We start from the raw sequence: 17576 nt of genomic DNA, 5'->3' as shown, positions 1-17576 counted from the left end.
TAAGGATTTGTTATTCTCAACTTATTTTAGTTGAACTCAGTTTATCTTTGTTGATATTATTTGTTTTTGCTTATATAACAACTTATTTTTGTTCTCACGTATTTAATACAATTTTTTTAACCTATGTACCTAATGCAAAGGTTAAAGTTAGGGTATCTATTAAATAAATTAATTATGCAAAATATATATTAAATAAGAAAACTAACTACTTAATTAGGTTCTATTTTAATTAATTAATTTGTTTAATAGATAAACTTTAACCTTTGCACTAGATGCATAGGTTAGAAAAACCGTATTTATTAAGTTTAAAATAATTTTTGCTGAACTTTAATTATCGATTGTATAACTTATCTTTTCTCGGATTGAGATTTGACTTTTTCACTTGAAAAACATCATGAAGACGTAATTGGAGTAAGCAACTCTCCCAAGGTTCCCTGATCTTGGATATACTCAATTGAAAAAGAACAATGGTATATAAATTGTTAAAAGAATCTTAAAGCACCGCTCCCTCGTTTTTGAAAGTTATTTCTATTTCGACAAATTTTCTCTCACAAAAAGATTTCAAATAAAACAAAAAAAAAGGAGGAAGTAAGTCATAAAAATATTGATAACACACACACACACACACACACACGATTTTTTCACCATATATCTTGATATATTTTTTTTTGCAGCATATACCCTTTCAACTTTTGAAATTCACTATATACCCCCAATTTAAAAAAATACATCAGTTACCCTTAGTGACTAACAGTGTTTGACTTCCATGAGTCATTAATCCCTAAACCCCCTCTAACCCTAATTCCTCCTCTACACCAAATTAAATAACCTAAACCCAAACCCCTAACCCTAACCGTAACTCTAACCCAAAATCTAATACCCTAACCCTAATCACCAACCACCAACCACCACCCCCTCTCACACCCACCCCGAACCCCCCCTCCTTACCACCCTCGAAGCCCCCTTCCCCGCATCCCCGCAGCCGCTTCCCCCCATGCATCCCCGCATCTGCCTCCCCCTCCCTCGCATCTCTGCGGCCCCCCTCCCTTTGGCCCTCCTGCGCATCCACGCATCTCATGCATCTTCAAATTTGGATTCGAAAATTATGGGTTCTTCAGATCTGGGTTCGAAATATTCTACGTTTAGATATGTGAGGCTTTGGATGCGTGTGAGGGGGCTGCGGGGATACGGGAGAGGGGGAGGTGGTTGCACGGTTGTGCGATGATGGGGAAGGGGAGGGGTTGTGTGATTCAGCAAAGGAAGTGGAGGGGGACGGGGGCTGCAAGGTAGGGGGAGGATGAGGGGGTTGCGGGGTGGGGAAGGTGGGTTGCGGGGTTGGTGGAGAAGGGGGCACGGCTGCAGCCTGCAGGGGTTGGGTGGGGTATTAGATGCTAGGGTTATGGGTATATTTTGGTTAGTTACTTAGGATTAGAGGGGGATTAGAGATTAATGATTAACGGAGTTTAACGCCCTTACTCATTAAGGGTAAGTGGATGTATTTTTATAAAAGTGAGGGGCATATGGTGACCTTCAAAAGTCGAAAGGATATACGGTGCAATTTTTTCCAGGGGTATATGGTGAAAAAACCTAAGCATTTTCGCCTTTGTTTTTAGTTGTGTAGAACTTGTTCGTTATCGGTTTTTTGTTAGTTGTCATGCTTTTTGAAAACCAAAAACAAAAATATGAAAATCAGAAAAAGTAGTTTTGAGTTGTTAATTTCCAAAATTGACATGTTTGATATAAGAATGATGAATTTTAAGTTTCTTATACTCCTTATATCATATGAATTAATTTTTATTATACAACCAATAACTGAAAACTGATATTGATGCCGAACGTGCCCTTAGTTGTTCCACTTTGATTTTTATACTATTCAAACAATCCACTTTGACTTTATTTTTCTATTGATATATGAAGCGAAATTTATGTAGTTTATTATTATTTGCATAAATGTATATTTCATAATATTATAGATTTTTACTACTTGATAATTAAAAATACTAAAGATCAAAGTTGTGAATCGATTAGTGTAAAAATTAAATTTGTACAACTAAATGAAAATATAGTTATAATTTATTATACAACATTTTTTTTAAAAGAACGCCATGGAACAAAGAAGAGAGCTTGAACTGCGTCTTGTTTATCTTTGCGATGAACTTTTTTAAGCTATTTGTGTACAATCGTAGAAAAGTACTCCCTCTGTATTTTTTATCTTTCTTACTTAGAATCTTGACACTATTCACAATTCAAGAGAATCTTTTAGATTATTCTCAATATATAAAAATATATATATAATCTTGTGGGGTCTTGTTTGATTCGTCTCAATGAGTACTTTCAATTATTATAATTTTTACTAATATGTAATGAAAGATATTTAATATAGAATAAGTGCATTGGCAAACGTGCAAAGTCAAAGTAGGAAAGATTAAAAAAAATATAGAGGGAGTATATGGTAATAATATTTATTTTAAGGAAAAAACGAAATTCTCAACTGCACATATTTCCTCCCTTTCTAATTATAAGACCTCATAGCTATAAAAAAATTTCACACTATAAGACATTCTACAATGCCAATGTAATACTCACTCAGTCCCTTTCCCTCGGTTTTTAAATAGTTGTTCTATTTTGACTTGCACAAATTTAACAAAATATATCAGTAATTATCCATTAGAAAAAATTTACAAAAATATGATATTTTGAAAATATACATTAAGACAAATTTTAAAAAATCTTGTATGCTAACATTGGGTCTTATAAAATATTTTTAAAATTATGGTCAAAACTCAAAATAGAGTATGTGAATAGTTTTTTTGGGAACCAATGATAAGATGTAGAGTCATGTCATACCAGAACCTCTCGTAGGTTAACCCGGCTTGGGCTTGCGAGCATACACTTTGAGCCCTTTCCCAAAATGTTCCTAGTGGGGATCGAACCCCCAACCTTGAGGTTGAAAATTCATTAACACGGTCAAGCGTAGCTTGATAGTGTATGTGAACATTGCTAAAATCTAACGGAGTTAATAAAGGGAGTATTGAATATCATTTTATACTATTCCCTCCTTCCCAAAATATAGTTCGCGATTCTTTTTCTTCACGGGAATTAAGGTGAGTATTAGAATCTAAGAGGGATAATATTTTTGTTTATTTAAATAAATGTTGTATATATGGGAAAAAATGATTTTAGGAGAGAAAATGAAGTTTAAATGGTGAAAGAGCATTAATTGTAACAGTACTTGGGTTAAATAAACAAAGCAAAAAACTAATTCCAAAAAGCAAATAAATGACGGGGACACAATTTTTCTACGCAAATTACGGAAAAATGTGGAACTAAATATAGAAACAAGAACTATATTTTGGGAGACCCAAAATGAAAATAGGAAATATACTTTGGGACGAAGGGAGTATTTTTTATTTTATTTTATTTTTTGATAAGGAGAACAAGCTTAGAACCTTAGACTAACACCCTAGTCCGGAGGCCAGCCTAAAATTCCTTTCGGATGATAAGATAGAAATCCATACAATAAGGAGGAAACCAATATAATAGGGAAGGGTAGTCATGCACCTTCCTAGCCATGAAATCAGTAACCTTATTAGTTTCACGAAAGCAGTGACGGAGGGAGTATGAAAGTAAGATTATAGGCTGGTTATTATTATCAATACAATATTTAAAATTAATTTTTATTACCAATATAAATATAACTAATGCGTAAAAATATTTTACTACTCTTTTTTTTGGGTGAAATATATAATTTTACTACTTTTTTTTTATTTTTGGTGAAATATATATTTTACTACTTTACATACCTTAAAGAGTATCTAGAAACATAGGGAGTATATAACTTATAAAGATGCCATTCAATTTACATATTTTTTTAGGGGAATCCAATTTATATACTTTATTTAAAGTAAGAAATCAATAACGGTTGCGCTTCCATCATCAAATTTCAATGGCTATATAACTAATCACATACTCTTAAGTCTTACCATCCATCCATTAATTTCACTCCCTCAAAAAAAAAAACAAAAAAAAAAACTTGAGAGATCATCAATTTGTTCTTCCTGTCCAAAACAGAAAACCAAAGAAAGAAAAATGGCAAAAGAGGTGAAGGTTTTGGGATTATGGCCAAGTCCATTTGCGATGAGGTCAAGAATCGCACTCACCTTAAAATCGGTAGATTATGAATATATTGAAGAAACTATGCAACCCAAAAGTGAGCTTTTGCTTAAATCAAACCCTATTCACAAAAAAATCCCAGTTCTTATACACAATGATAAGCCTGTTTGTGAGTCACTCATCATTGTTCAATATATTGATGAGACCTTTTCATCTGGTCACTCTATTCTTCCTTCTGATCCTTATGATCGTGCCATTCAACGCTTTTGGGCTGCTTACATTGATGAGAAGGTATAATCTTTTTTTTCCTCTTCTACTGTATTTTGTTTAATATGTTTTCATTTCCTCTTGATTTAAGTAAAATTTAATTCATGATTAGTGGTTGTTGATAGAGTATAAATCTATTCCTAAGGTCTCAACCATCAGCTTAAGCTTTTGGTTGAATTGGTCGTTTGACATAGTATCAAAGCCAGCGTGACAAAAAAGTCACGGTTTCGAATCTCATCCTCCCCTCCTTTCTTAGTTGAATATTTAGTCCCAAATATAAAGGAGCCTGTATTGCTTCCACACTTCAAGTCCAAACGGTGAAACTGTCCCCAAGATATAGAGTAGAAAGTTCATATTTGATGGATTTTGATTATGCTAATTAATCTAATAGCATTTGAAGTCTATTCTTTGCAACTTTGAACTTTTTTAATGATTTAATTTAAATGATGATATCACAAAACCTATTAAAATACCTGGGTCTTTTGCAATTATTTAGATTTATTAGCAGTTTTATCTCTATATAATTTGCAGTTTTGCGCAGATTAATCCATTGTTTTTTTTTTTTTTTTGGTTTGCACATACTTAGGATAGTTGACCAATAATCACAAAGCCAAAAATATATTCTCGATGACTCACCTCTGGATGTGGATGGGTGCATGGTTATATTTTGCTAAAATACTGCATGTTGATCATTATTGGTAGTATAACTGCATTACTCTATTAGTAGTTGTGGAATACAGTCCCTCCCTTTTGAACTAAGTACAACGCATCACTTCTCGCCTTTAATGCTTTGAACACAAATATATCTTATAATATGACAAGTATATATTATAATTTTATATTATTAGATTTGTCATTTTTAAAATAACTTTTATGGAGCATTATTCTCTTATAATATTTATCAATCTAAATTGAGAGTAATTATCGTTCGAAGTTCGTCCTTAAACATAGTATATTGCCGCGTACACAAAGAAATGAGTCTTGGATCTAGAGTACTTTATGAATTAATTTAAAAACTTTTCTAGAATGTTTAAGTTATTTAATAATTGGGACTCAGTTTCATTAGAAATTCCGGATTTGATGGTTGGGCCTTGGATTTAGTGATAATTGACCCTTATTTAACCATGGTAAATTCGTGAAAAATAAATGTAGCAAATAAATTTAGGAAGATGGAGTAGTACCTACCCTATGTCTAGTACATGGGAAACATAGACCACATATGTATGCTACAATTACATTCAGGCAACTCATTGGAGAAATTATATTTCACTACCGTTAGTTAAAGGCAAAATGTTCAGCAAACAAAACCTTTCGATACTCCTTAAATATATGGAATGTGGTATAGACTTATAGAGTACTCGTGTATTCATGTACTAATTACTCGAATTACTCAAAATTTGAGTATTCGTGTACGATCCTATATAGTCAGCGTTCAAGTATCTGACTCAACTATCTTACGATATGGCCCTTTCGAGTATATATCAATGAATCAAAGTGAAGAATCTGAATTTAACAAAGTCCATAGGTTATGTTATGGTATTAATTAATATGTGTTATCAAGGCAAGAGGGATTATTAAGACAATAAGTAGGATAATGTGATACCATTGAACTTCAGAGTCCAATACTTGTGATTGGTTTCATTAATTATTCTCTAAAAATGCAGTGGTTCCCAACTTTGCAATCAATAGCTAGAGCAGAAAGTGAGGATGCAAAAGCAACAATATTGGAGCAAGTGAAAGAAGGGTTGTCACTGCTTGAGGATGCCTTTGACAAATGCAGCAAAGGGATGCCGTTTTTCAGCGGCGACAAAATTGGATATCTTGACATTGCTTTCGGAAGCCACTTAGGATGGTTGCGCGTTGTTGAAAAAATGAACAACGTTCTGTTGCTCAACCAGGAGAAGACACCAAACCTCCTTGCTTGGGCGGAGAGGTTTTGTGCTGATGATGCTGTCAAGGATTATATGCCTGAGACTGATAAACTTATTGAGTTTGCCAAGTTTCTGATGGCTAGGGCTAAGGCAGCTGCTTCCAGTTAAACTTAGATGGCATGATTGTTCTCATGGAAATAAAGGGTTGTTAAGATAGTAGTATGTTGTTGTACCAGTTGATGATTATATGAATGTAACTTGGATAATGTCTTTTGGATTCGAAGTTTATGTATTAAGTCTCAGATGGTTAGCGTGCGAGCGAGCATGTTGGTTCTACGTTTGTGCTTTGGATTGTTTAATCTATGTTACCCTGAGTTTTATGCATCTATAATTTTACTATGAGCCTATGTTGCTTCGACACTCTCATTTACTCTGGTGTAGTGTGTCGATTCGTTTTGTGTACAACATACCACTAGCATTTCGTTTGGTTAGTGAAACTAAATGGTGAGAGTGGTAAAACAAATTTAGTGTAAATTGGTAAAAAAATTCTAAAATCAATACCCATGGTTATCAAATTTCATCACATAAAATGAGTTTTTTTTTATAAATTTCCATTACTATCCAATACCATCTTCCTAAGTATTAATGTATGGTATTGAAATTTTAGGAAAAAAATGGATATTTGGGGATGAGATAGCATTACCATGGGTAATGACATGAAATTTTCTTTACAAATTAATAGTAAAATGTACGGTTTTTTCACCAAGTACCCCCGAGTTTTCAAAAAATTCACCTGGTACCCTCCATGTTTTCAAAATTCACCAGGTACCCCTAAGTATCAAACTAATACACGGGTACCTTAAATGCCTTAATGACTAACGGCGTTAACCGCCGTTAGTCATTAACCCTAATTACATCTAATTAGCTCTAATTAACCTAACTAAATCTAACCCTAACCCTTAATTTCAAAATTTAATCCTAATTCCTAATTTCAAACCCTAACCCTAACCCACTACCACCCAACCACACCCCTCCCCTCCACCCACCCCACCTACCCCTGCAGCCCCAACCCCCACTGCAACCACCACCCCTACCGCAGCCCCACCTTCCCTCCCCCATCCTCCCCCACCTGTCGCATCCCCCCTCACCACCCTCGCGATGCCCCCCTCCCCCACGCCCACCCCCGCGAACCCCCCTACCCCGCGCCGCCCAGCAGGCCGCCCACCCATTCGATTTTTAGGGAAAAAACGCATAGCAGGGAAGGGGGAGAACTGAGCTCCGACAATGGCGCCGGACCGTAGGTCGACAACATCAGCGCGCGAGCAGAAAATAGGGGAGAGAGAAGCAGAGCATGACGTTTCGAAGCCGAGAAGAGAGTGAAGGAAAGAGGCGTGTGTTGGTTCCTAGTGTTCGAAGGGCGGCGATGCACTGGAGGTGGTGCGCACAGTTGTGGTGGTGTGGGGACGCTGTGATGGTGGTGTGGAGGCGTAGTGGAAGGGTGAGAAATCGAATGGGTGGGGGAGGGGCTAGCAAGGTTGCGGGGGTGGGGGAGGGAGGGTGGGGCTACAGTAGGGGTGGTGGTTGCAGTGGGGGTTGGGGCTGCAGGGGTAGGGTGGGGTGGGTGGAGGGGAGGGGGTGGTGGTTGGGTGGTAGTGGGGTTAGGGTTAGGGTTTAAAATTAGGAATTAGGATTAAATTTGGAAATTAAGGGTTAGGTTTAGATTTAGTTAGGTTAATTAGGGCTAATTAGATGTAATTAGGGTTAATGACTAACGGCGGTTAACGCCGTTAGTCATTAAGGGCATTTAAGGGTACCCCGTGTATTAGTTTGATACTTAGGGGTACCTGGTGAATTTTGAAAACATGGAGGGTACCAGGTGAATTTTTTGAAAACTCGGGGGTACTTGGTGAAAAAACCGTAAAATGTATTATCATTACCACCATTTGACCACTAACCAGACGAGCTGTTGATACTTCACTTCAAATCGAAAGCTTGAAATTTTTCTACGAAATGGAAGAGTGCAACACCAGAAAACATGTATCCATAATAGACACTTTATCCGAGTTTAAGTTTTTTGGGCCCCACTAGGAACCCCATTGTAAGATAAAGGGCCTTACCAAAACGGATATTGTTGTAGGGTAATCCGGCCTGAGTTTGCAAGGGGACATTTGGAGTGGGGAGTGATAAGGGGATACCCTATCCCAAATTACCCCTAGTGAGGTCGAACACCTAACTTTGAAGTTGGAAGGTTCTTTCCTTACCACTAGGGATGACAATCCAATCCGGATTCGACCCTATCCTGCTCCGATTCAAAGGAAAAAATCCGATTCGACTCCAACAAAAAATAATCCGAATCTGACTTCGTTTAAAAAGTCCAACTCTGAGTCGGAGGAGGGTCGGTGTCAGATCTCGTAAAATAATCCAACATTCGAATCCGACTCCGACTTTTCTAAGGCAATTAATCCTTTTATTATTTATAGTAATGCATTATGTATGTATAATCCAACTTTGACTTTAAGGCAATTGTATTGTTTAATTAAGATTTTTCCATTGAAAAAATAATTGTTAAGAATATAATGATACTTAAATTATGTGCACTATATATGATTTTCATATGATTATTAAAAAAATTATAATAATTAGATTATTTGTATTGTAGAAGATTTTTCTATTAACTAAATAGGACGGGGGGAAATGTCGGATCGAATCGGGGTCGGATTTTAGAATTTTAAGTCGGGTCGGAGTCAAATATTAGGATTTTAAGTCGAATTAGATTCAGTTTTTCAGAGTTGGATGTCGGAGTCGAACTCAGATTCAAGATCCGACTTTTTAAAAGTTCAAAATCGAATCATGTATAATCTAGTCCAAATCCGATCCGTTACCACATAGCTTGGTTTTATCGGAGTTTAAATAACATAGCTGAGAACTACGAAATACGTGTATCGTTTTCATCAAAACTACGTGTACCACTTTCATTAAAATAAAAGATCAATGACGGTTGCGCGTACTTCACCAAAGTATTGTTCGCTATTCATATAGATCAGGTCACCACCTACTCTTATAGTGTTATCCAAGCATCCAAAATAAAATGGCGGAAGAGGTGAAGGTTTTGGGATTATGGCAAAGCCCCTTTGTGATGAGGCCAAGAATCGCACTCTCCTTAAAATCAGTAGATCATGAATTTATTGAAGAAACTATGTATCCCAAAAGTGAGCTTTTGTTAAAATCAAATCCTGTTTATAAGAAAATCCCAGTTCTTATTCACAATGATAAGCCTGTTTGTGAGTCACTCATCATTGTTCAGTACATTGATGAAGCCTTTTCATCTGCTCCGGCCTCTATTCTCCCTTCTGATCCTTATGATCGTGCTATCCAACGATTCTGGGCTGCTTATATTGATGAAAAGGTATCTTCTTTTTCTTAATATATTTTAATCATTTTGTCTTGATTTAAGTAGAATTTAATTCATGATTAGGATTATTGATTAAGGCATGAAGCTGTCCCTCCAAGATATGGAGAAGTTCATATTTGATGGGTTTGAATTAAGTTGATTAGTCTATTTATGGTATTTGAAGCTTATTCTTTGCAACTTACAACATTATTTAATTTAATACTATTGGGATATTATTGTGATATCTTTAGAATATTCTGTAGATATATTCACAATACAGAATATTCTAAAGATATCATAATAATATCCCAATAAATACTTTATAGTCACAAAACCTTAATTCAAAATACTCGAGTTTAGGGATAAAATAGTTGAACAACTAGCAAGCAATTCAATTTGGTCAAAACTCGATTTAAATTGGCTTGAGTTGGCTCGAATAGACTTGAAATTTGATAAGTTTGTCAGCAACTCAATAAATTTTCTATTAATGTATTTTGAAATAAAAAAAAGTTATCTTAGCTGACACTAACAAAAGTAAATTAATACAGTATGACAAAAGGTAATGTAAAGAAAGACAATATAATAAAAAGAGTCTTTAACCTTCAAGAGGATTGGAATTTTAAATGGACGGTCCGATTCGACTCAAAGCCTTTACAAGCACGAGGCGAGCACCCTCAACTCATAATCAACTCGTTCAATTAGCACCCTTACCTTACGTTTGTATAGAGACCAAGTTATTATTTATCTGTTTGTGAGTTGCCTCACAATGAAGAAAAATGAGAGATAACTTATTGTCAATTAATTTTAACATAAAATATATTTTAGCTGTCTCTTCTCTTCCTTGGTTGATTGCCCAGACTTATTTCATATTCTATCAGAACAGGTTGAATTATTCTTATAAAAACATGTTGAATTACTCTTATTATTGTCAGTTGGTTTGCTATATCATTTATATCTCTACATTGCACAACTTGAAGGAGTCCTCCATTGCTAAATAAATACTCCATTATTGCTAAATAAATACTCCATTTATACGAAGTTTCGCAACATACTTTTTGTTTGTAAATATAAAATATGCACTTGAAAATATACTTCAATTATAAATATCTATTATAATATGATAAAAAAATATTATACCATTATGTATTTTTATTTTCTATAAAAAATATTTTCATAATTATTATTTGCTACAAAAAATACTTTAATATTCATTATTTGCTATAGAAACTACTTTCGTAATTATTATATTGTCTAACTTTTATCAATATATGTGATTGATTTCATTAATACTCTTTACAAATGCAGTGGTTCCCAAGTTTGCAAAAAATAGCTCAAGCGGAAAACGAGGATGCAAAAGCAGCAGCATTGGAGCAAGTTAAAGAAGGGTTATCACTGCTTGAGGATGCCTTTGAAAAATGCAGCAAAGGGAAGCCCTTTTTTAGCGGCGATAATATTGGGTACCTCGACATTGCTCTTGGGTGCTACTTAGGGTGGTTACGCGTTGTTGAAAAAATGAACACAGTTCCGCTGCTCAACCAGGAGAAGACGCCGAACCTCCTTGCTTGGGCAGAGAGGTTTTGTGCTGATCATGCTGTGAAGGATTATATGCCCGAGACAGATAAACTTATTGAGTGTGCGAAGGCTATGCTGGCCAGGTCTAAAGCAGCTGCTTCCAGTTAAATTTAGATAGCATGGTTGTTATAATTGCTTTTGCATTCGTAGTTTATGCTAGTCTTAGATGATGAGTGTGCGAGTGAACATGTTGGGTGATGACAGATTCAATGTGAGCAAGATACTTAGAATGCAAGGAATAAAGGTTTGCAAGATAAGGTGGTTGTTCTTTTCATTCCATCATAATGAATTAATGATATTACAACCTAATCTTCAGATATTATAGCCTAGATAAGACAATACAAAGCACATTCCTTATTTCCTAATTGGTGAATAAGCAACCTAGTACACCCTATTGATGCTAGAAAAGAGAAGTAATAATAAGGTTGGCCGGAGAATCAGGGGATCCCGTGTCAAGGAATTATCGTTATCCTTGTATTGAAAACAAGAGAGTAATACTTTCTCCGTCTCAGAATATATAGTCAGAATACTTTTCTTTTATGCTTATTCTGAATTAGTTCGAACACTTTCATTTGTTGCATAGTCCCACTATTATATTACTATTTTATTTTATTTTACACCCTTTTAGCCCACAATCTAATACCCATATCAGTATAAAGTTATAAATTCCACTAACTCCTATCACATCTATTTTTTTTTTAATTAAAAAAACATTTGATAAGCACATCACAACTTATCACCTTAGATTACGTATAACATTCAAGTGTTGAGATCTTTCTGGGACGGAGGTAGTACTGAAATTTATAAAAGACATAAAAGAATTAACCCTGCAAGGACTAAGACTCTTGTGACATTCAGTATCTAACTATTGGGTATGTGTTGACTTATTTGCAAAGTCAATCAACTGATTTTGCACCAACAATTGCAATGTCAAGGAAGTATGTGAGTTCTCTCATATCTTTCATTGCAAATTCAGATGATAGCATAGCTTTTGCCTCATTGATTTTGTGCTTACAATTTCCCGCCAAGGGATAATCTACATAAACTAGTAGAGCAGTAATTTATCACCCAAGAGCTTAGTGAATGGCGAAAATTTCGGAGTGTAGGGAGATCTTTAGTGCTCTATGAATGGCGAAAATTTCGGCTGAACTAATCTCCATATTGGAGGAATGGGAGAGGAGAAGAGGCATAGGAAGTTCCCCTTAGAGTCCCTGAGAACACTGCTAATTGAAGCTTTGTTAAAGGAGGGGTGAAGTGAAGCATCTGCATTCCATTTTAAATAATGAGCTGGGGGAGGAAATCATACAAGGGAGTTCGGATCAGGAGGGGTAATAGCAAACATATATTGATAGTTAGTGCTATAATAGCAAATAGTTGAGTGCATATTATTCAAAACATATCGGCAATAGTTGGTATTATTGAAAACTAATTTTGCCTTTTATTAGTATATAATTGAAGATATCGACGGTCAAATAAACATAATGGAGACCATGAAAACGGAAACGTGTAAACTAATAAAAAGTGGAGGAAATATATTAGATTAAATATAGAATTTCGTCTCATTGGTTATTAACAAATAATTTAGGTCTCAAATCTTTATCTGTCTACATTCACCAGTCATCACCTACCGCAAATTATAGCGTATAATCACGTAAAAATAATCTCGTTGACTGTCGGCATTTGCACCAAAATCAATACAATATGGTTAGAATTTGGTGTTTGACTCCTCGAACCAATCCTAACCTCATATTCAAAAAGGTGCGCATCCTAGCCTTAAATGACAATTCAACCGTGAGAAAACAAAACACCCTTTTATTTGGGATTTGGAATAAATGTGAGCACACCTTATTAGAATAGTTTGTAGAAATCCATATTTGACCGAATTATTACTACACAGCAAGGTTCTTTTTATTTAATTTCTTTCTTTATTGCAATAGGAAAAAAAGACAATTGGATAAGTAGGTTTAGGCCGTTCCTCGGGTGGTCTTAGCCTCTTAGGCTATGTTCTTTCTTATTCTTGTAAGTTGTAAACTTATTCAAAAGTTTATTAGTCATTATGGTTTGATAATACTCCCCATACATGGTAGATCACCTACTTATTTTTGCTAATTAGAATTATATCACAACAAATTATCCATAATAATATCAAAAGCAGTATAGATGTTTTACTTTAATTTTTGGAAAAATTGTTTTTAATAAGTCAACATTTGGTTAATCTTCTCAAAATAAGTCAATCTTTTGATTATCGTAGAATAAGTTAATTTTGTATCTACTTCTGCTGTAAACGAGTTAATGACTTTGAAATTATGATATATGACACATTTTAATAGGATGGTATTGGGATTTAACTCATTTACAGCAAAAGTAAATACAAAGTTAACTTATTCATATATAGTTAATCGAAAGGTAAACTTATTTTAAGAAGAATGTGCAAAGGTTAACTTATTAAGAATAATTTTTCCTTAATTTTTTAGGGTGAAACTAATTGTTGTCTGTTTTTACTAAATACCACATCACTGATATATTTTCCTATTATCTCTATTTTCTACTGCCTCGTATCTTAAAACAATTTGTAGTAGACAATAAGAAGAAAAAGAAAATGGACTCCAAACTCTCGCGAGGAGCTAGAGAGATGAAACTTTGTAATTTAAAGAGAAATGAGATTTATCGTGTACATTAACCTAAAAACTAAAGTCACGTTCGGTATTATTGTGGTTTTTTGTTTTTTGGTTTTTCGATTTTCAAAGTCATATGATATATGTCTTGTAATGAATAAAAAATCAGTCAAATTTATTGGGAACATGATTTTGAAAACTGACAACTAAAAAGTGAATGTCACTTTTTCTGGTTCCCAGTTTTTGATTTTTAATTTTTTTTAAAAAAAAACTGAAAACACAAAACGATAACTAACGGGCCATAATATTAATGATTATTATTACAACTAGGGTCTTGATGAGCTTAGGTCTTGATTATTGTTTATGCTTACAAGTCAAATATGACAGGAATGACTTGTGAGAGTGATACATCGCCGGAGGAAAAAAAAAATGGTATGAATTTTCCTTGAAGCTTTATATACATATTCTCCTATATATATACCTACTCACCTCATATTATTGATACAAAGAAAATTTTCACTTTGCTTTTGTTTTCAAGTAGAAAGAAAAAAGGGGGAAGAAAAAAAATGGGGAAAGAAGTGAAGGTGTTGGGGTTATGGCCAAGTCCATTTGTGATGAGGCCAAGAATTGCACTTAACATAAAATCAGTAGAATATGAAATGATTGAAGAAAACTTGAATCCAAAAAGTGAGCTTTTGCTAAAATCAAACCCTGTTTACAAAAAAATACCAGTAATTATTCACAATGATAAGCCTGTTTGTGAGTCACTCATTATTGTTGAGTACATTGATGAGGCGTTTCCATCTGGTCCATCCATTCTACCAACTGATCCTCATGATCGTGCCATCCAACGCTTCTGGGCTTCTTACATTGATGATAAGGTATTATTCATTCATTTATTGTAGTTGGTTGAATATTGGTTCAGTAATTTTTTTTTTTTTTTTTTACATCGAGAAAACGTACATTGATTAAATAAGGAAGTACAATTTGTTAATATTCCTTTCGTTCCCTATATAATATAGACCTCCTTTTTTTTTTGTTTTAGTCCGTTTAATTACTAGCTTTGAGATCCGTGTAAATTACACGATTTTTTTTTGTTTTAGTCTGTTTACTGCCCTTTGCACACCCTTAAAAAGTTTTTTTTTTGGCCCCCATTCGGGGATTCGTGGTAAGATGAATACCTTTGGGCTGCCCTCGCACAGGGCCACTCACCTAGATGCCCAACAAGCTCCAACCCCCCTCCCCAACAATATTGAAATTTGCTTCCACCAAGATTTAAACCTTGATCTCCCATGTGGGAGATAGAAAGCTATACCATTGGATCCAAGGGTCCTTGGTTGCACACCCTTAAGTATATGTTACTCCCTCCGTCCCATAATATAGTGCGTATTTCATTTTTGGTGGTCAAACTTTAAAATCTTTGACCGAATATTCTCATTTGTATATATAAAAAAACATATTCATGTAGGATCTTGTTAGATTCGTCTCAATGTGTAGTTTTATAATATCAACTTTTTATATTTTTTTATTAATAAGGAATTGAAGATATTAAAGGTCAAAGTTACGTTTTGGAGACCGTGAAAAAAGAAACAAGCACTATATTATGGGACGGAGGGAGTAGGTGTAAAAGATTACATTATAACTTTTTGTGTAATATGTATAATAATATAATCTCCAACAAGAATGACATGTACTATACAAGATAATGACATGAATTTCATATTAGTATGACATTTATTTCATGTCATTTTAGTTCTTTTTACAACAAAGCGATAGTTTATGAATTTTTACATCATAAACTATGGTGACAAACTAACTGTCACTCCCAAAGATTTGTGATTAATCAAATATAAGCAAACTAAATATTTATGTTGAAACAAATGCAGTGGTTCCCTAGATTCCATGACGTAGTCCAAACACAAAGTGAGGAAACAAGGGCAGCAGCAATAGAGGAAGTAAAAGAAGGGTTGGTATTGTTGGAGGATGCCTTTGAAAAATGTAGCAAAGGTAAGCCCTTCTTTAACGGTGACACAATCGGCTACCTTGACATCGCCTTTGGATGCATTGTCGGGTGGTTGCACGCCACCGGAAGGATGTTCAATGTGGTGTGGCTCAACCAGGAGAAGACACCAAATCTCCTTGCTTGGGCGGAGAAATTTTGTGCTGATGATGCTGTCAAGGATGTTATGCCTGAAATTGAGAAGCTTTTGGAGTTTGCTGAAATTATGAAGGCTAAGTTCCAAGCAGAAGCTGCCAATCAAAGTTAAATGATTATTATAGGTTTTGTATTGCAAATGGTTGATGATTTGTACTTCTGTATGAGCTAGTTTTAGTCGGCTAAATATTTTACTATTGTATCAAAGTAAAAAGACTATCCAATAAGACCTTTATTCAGAGTTCTAAAGCAATAAACTTCTTGATATGTTTCCTTAAAGACGATGTTAGCATCAACTACAAGAATTGACTTATGGACTGATATGTAGCCCAACGTCACGCGAACGAAAAATGAATAAAATGATTATAAGAAGGCATATTCAATTCTTTTAGTCTCTAATTGAACAGAGAGTTTGTCTTGTAAGAAACCGCCTATTTATAAATTAAAATTAGGCAATGATAAATTTAATATTAAAAAGAGAAATATCCCAATAGTAACTAGGTTAATTTCTTTCGGTGAATATATAGTTTAATCCATTTAGTAGTTCCATAGATTCCATGACTACATGTCACCGGCTCGACAAAGAAGAGCTCTAGAGGAGAATCCGTATTCTTGGGCTTAGCTAGGAACTTAGCATGATCAACGTAATGGTACTCCCTGTGATACAAAGTATTGCTCAGCAGAGGCGCGACAAGCTCATATTCAGCACCCTAAAGTCAGGCAAACAAAGCGAAAAGATTCATACTTGTAAAAAGGATACAAGAATGATGAAAATGAAACTCGGGGGAAAGGACTCTTAAGATAACAAAAGATAAGGGACCTTATTCTTTTGATTGTAGCTTGACAACGCCAATTTAGCACAATAGATAATTTGCACATACAGTTCCTGCTCAGCCCTCGACATTTCAGGTGAAGAATTGCACAGGGGGGGATTTGTTCAGAACATAAGTGTACATCCACAACAAAGAGTTTCGACCATTATTTGGGACTAGAGTTGTTAGAAAGTGATTCACTTTCTCCGCTACTGCTACTTGCAAGTGGCAAACCAACATTAGATGAACAGTTCCGGTTTTTGAAACATAAACCAAAAAGACAAAAGAAAGAAAGTAAAATTGGCCTCAACACCCTAAACTATAATAGCGCGGATACACCAAACATCCCCAACTACGGCTTATAGCCACAACACCCCAAAGTACGGACCTAGGTGCAGTCCGTACTATAAATGAGGTCGTCGCCTATAATTCTCACCAGATTCTCTCCCCTTTCTTATTTTCTTCTTTTTTAACCCTAATTTTTTTTTGCTTAAACAAAAACAAAAGGTGAATGCCTTCATTTAATCCTTCCTCAACTAAGCATAAAGAATTTCTTCCCAAATTCCCTCATTCTTCCCAAATGAAACCTAAATTATGAAAGAGTGAAATTCGCATAACAATAATGAGCTCAGCTTCATCTTCAAGTTTCAAGAAGAATTCAAATAGCAATTTAGGTAATGGTAGGATTTATAGTCGACATTGATTGCCTGCAGTAGTCCAACCTACTTGGAAGTTCAACCACAATCAAGGAAAATGCTTCTATGGCTTTCCAATATCTAG

At 34.8% G+C, this 17576-nt stretch overlaps 3 protein-coding genes across 3 annotated transcripts; all 3 read left to right on the top strand.

The window, feature by feature from the left end:
- Positions 1–3824: 3824 nt before the first annotated feature.
- On the top strand, positions 3825–6650 carry LOC104898008 (glutathione S-transferase U17). Its single transcript, XM_010684998.4, has 2 exons — positions 3825–4404; positions 6045–6650. Exons 1-2 carry the CDS (start codon positions 4090–4092, stop codon positions 6417–6419), a joined length of 690 nt encoding a protein of 229 aa, XP_010683300.1. The 5' UTR covers positions 3825–4089; the 3' UTR covers positions 6420–6650.
- A 2623-nt stretch (positions 6651–9273) lies between these two features.
- LOC104898007 (glutathione S-transferase U17) lies at positions 9274–11523 on the top strand. Its single transcript, XM_010684997.4, has 2 exons — positions 9274–9657; positions 10948–11523. Exons 1-2 carry the CDS (start codon positions 9340–9342, stop codon positions 11320–11322), a joined length of 693 nt encoding a protein of 230 aa, XP_010683299.1. The 5' UTR covers positions 9274–9339; the 3' UTR covers positions 11323–11523.
- A 2780-nt stretch (positions 11524–14303) lies between these two features.
- Positions 14304–16375, top strand: LOC104898005 (glutathione S-transferase U17). Its single transcript, XM_010684996.4, has 2 exons — positions 14304–14710; positions 15716–16375. Exons 1-2 carry the CDS (start codon positions 14396–14398, stop codon positions 16094–16096), a joined length of 696 nt encoding a protein of 231 aa, XP_010683298.1. The 5' UTR covers positions 14304–14395; the 3' UTR covers positions 16097–16375.
- The last annotated feature ends 1201 nt before the right edge of the window (positions 16376–17576 follow it).

The sequence above is a fragment of the Beta vulgaris genome, chromosome 6 (assembly GCF_026745355.1).
Source record: "Beta vulgaris subsp. vulgaris cultivar EL10 chromosome 6, EL10.2, whole genome shotgun sequence".
In the NCBI taxonomy this organism is placed as follows: domain Eukaryota; kingdom Viridiplantae; phylum Streptophyta; class Magnoliopsida; order Caryophyllales; family Amaranthaceae; genus Beta; species Beta vulgaris.
This window is presented reverse-complemented; position numbering and strand designations above follow the sequence as displayed.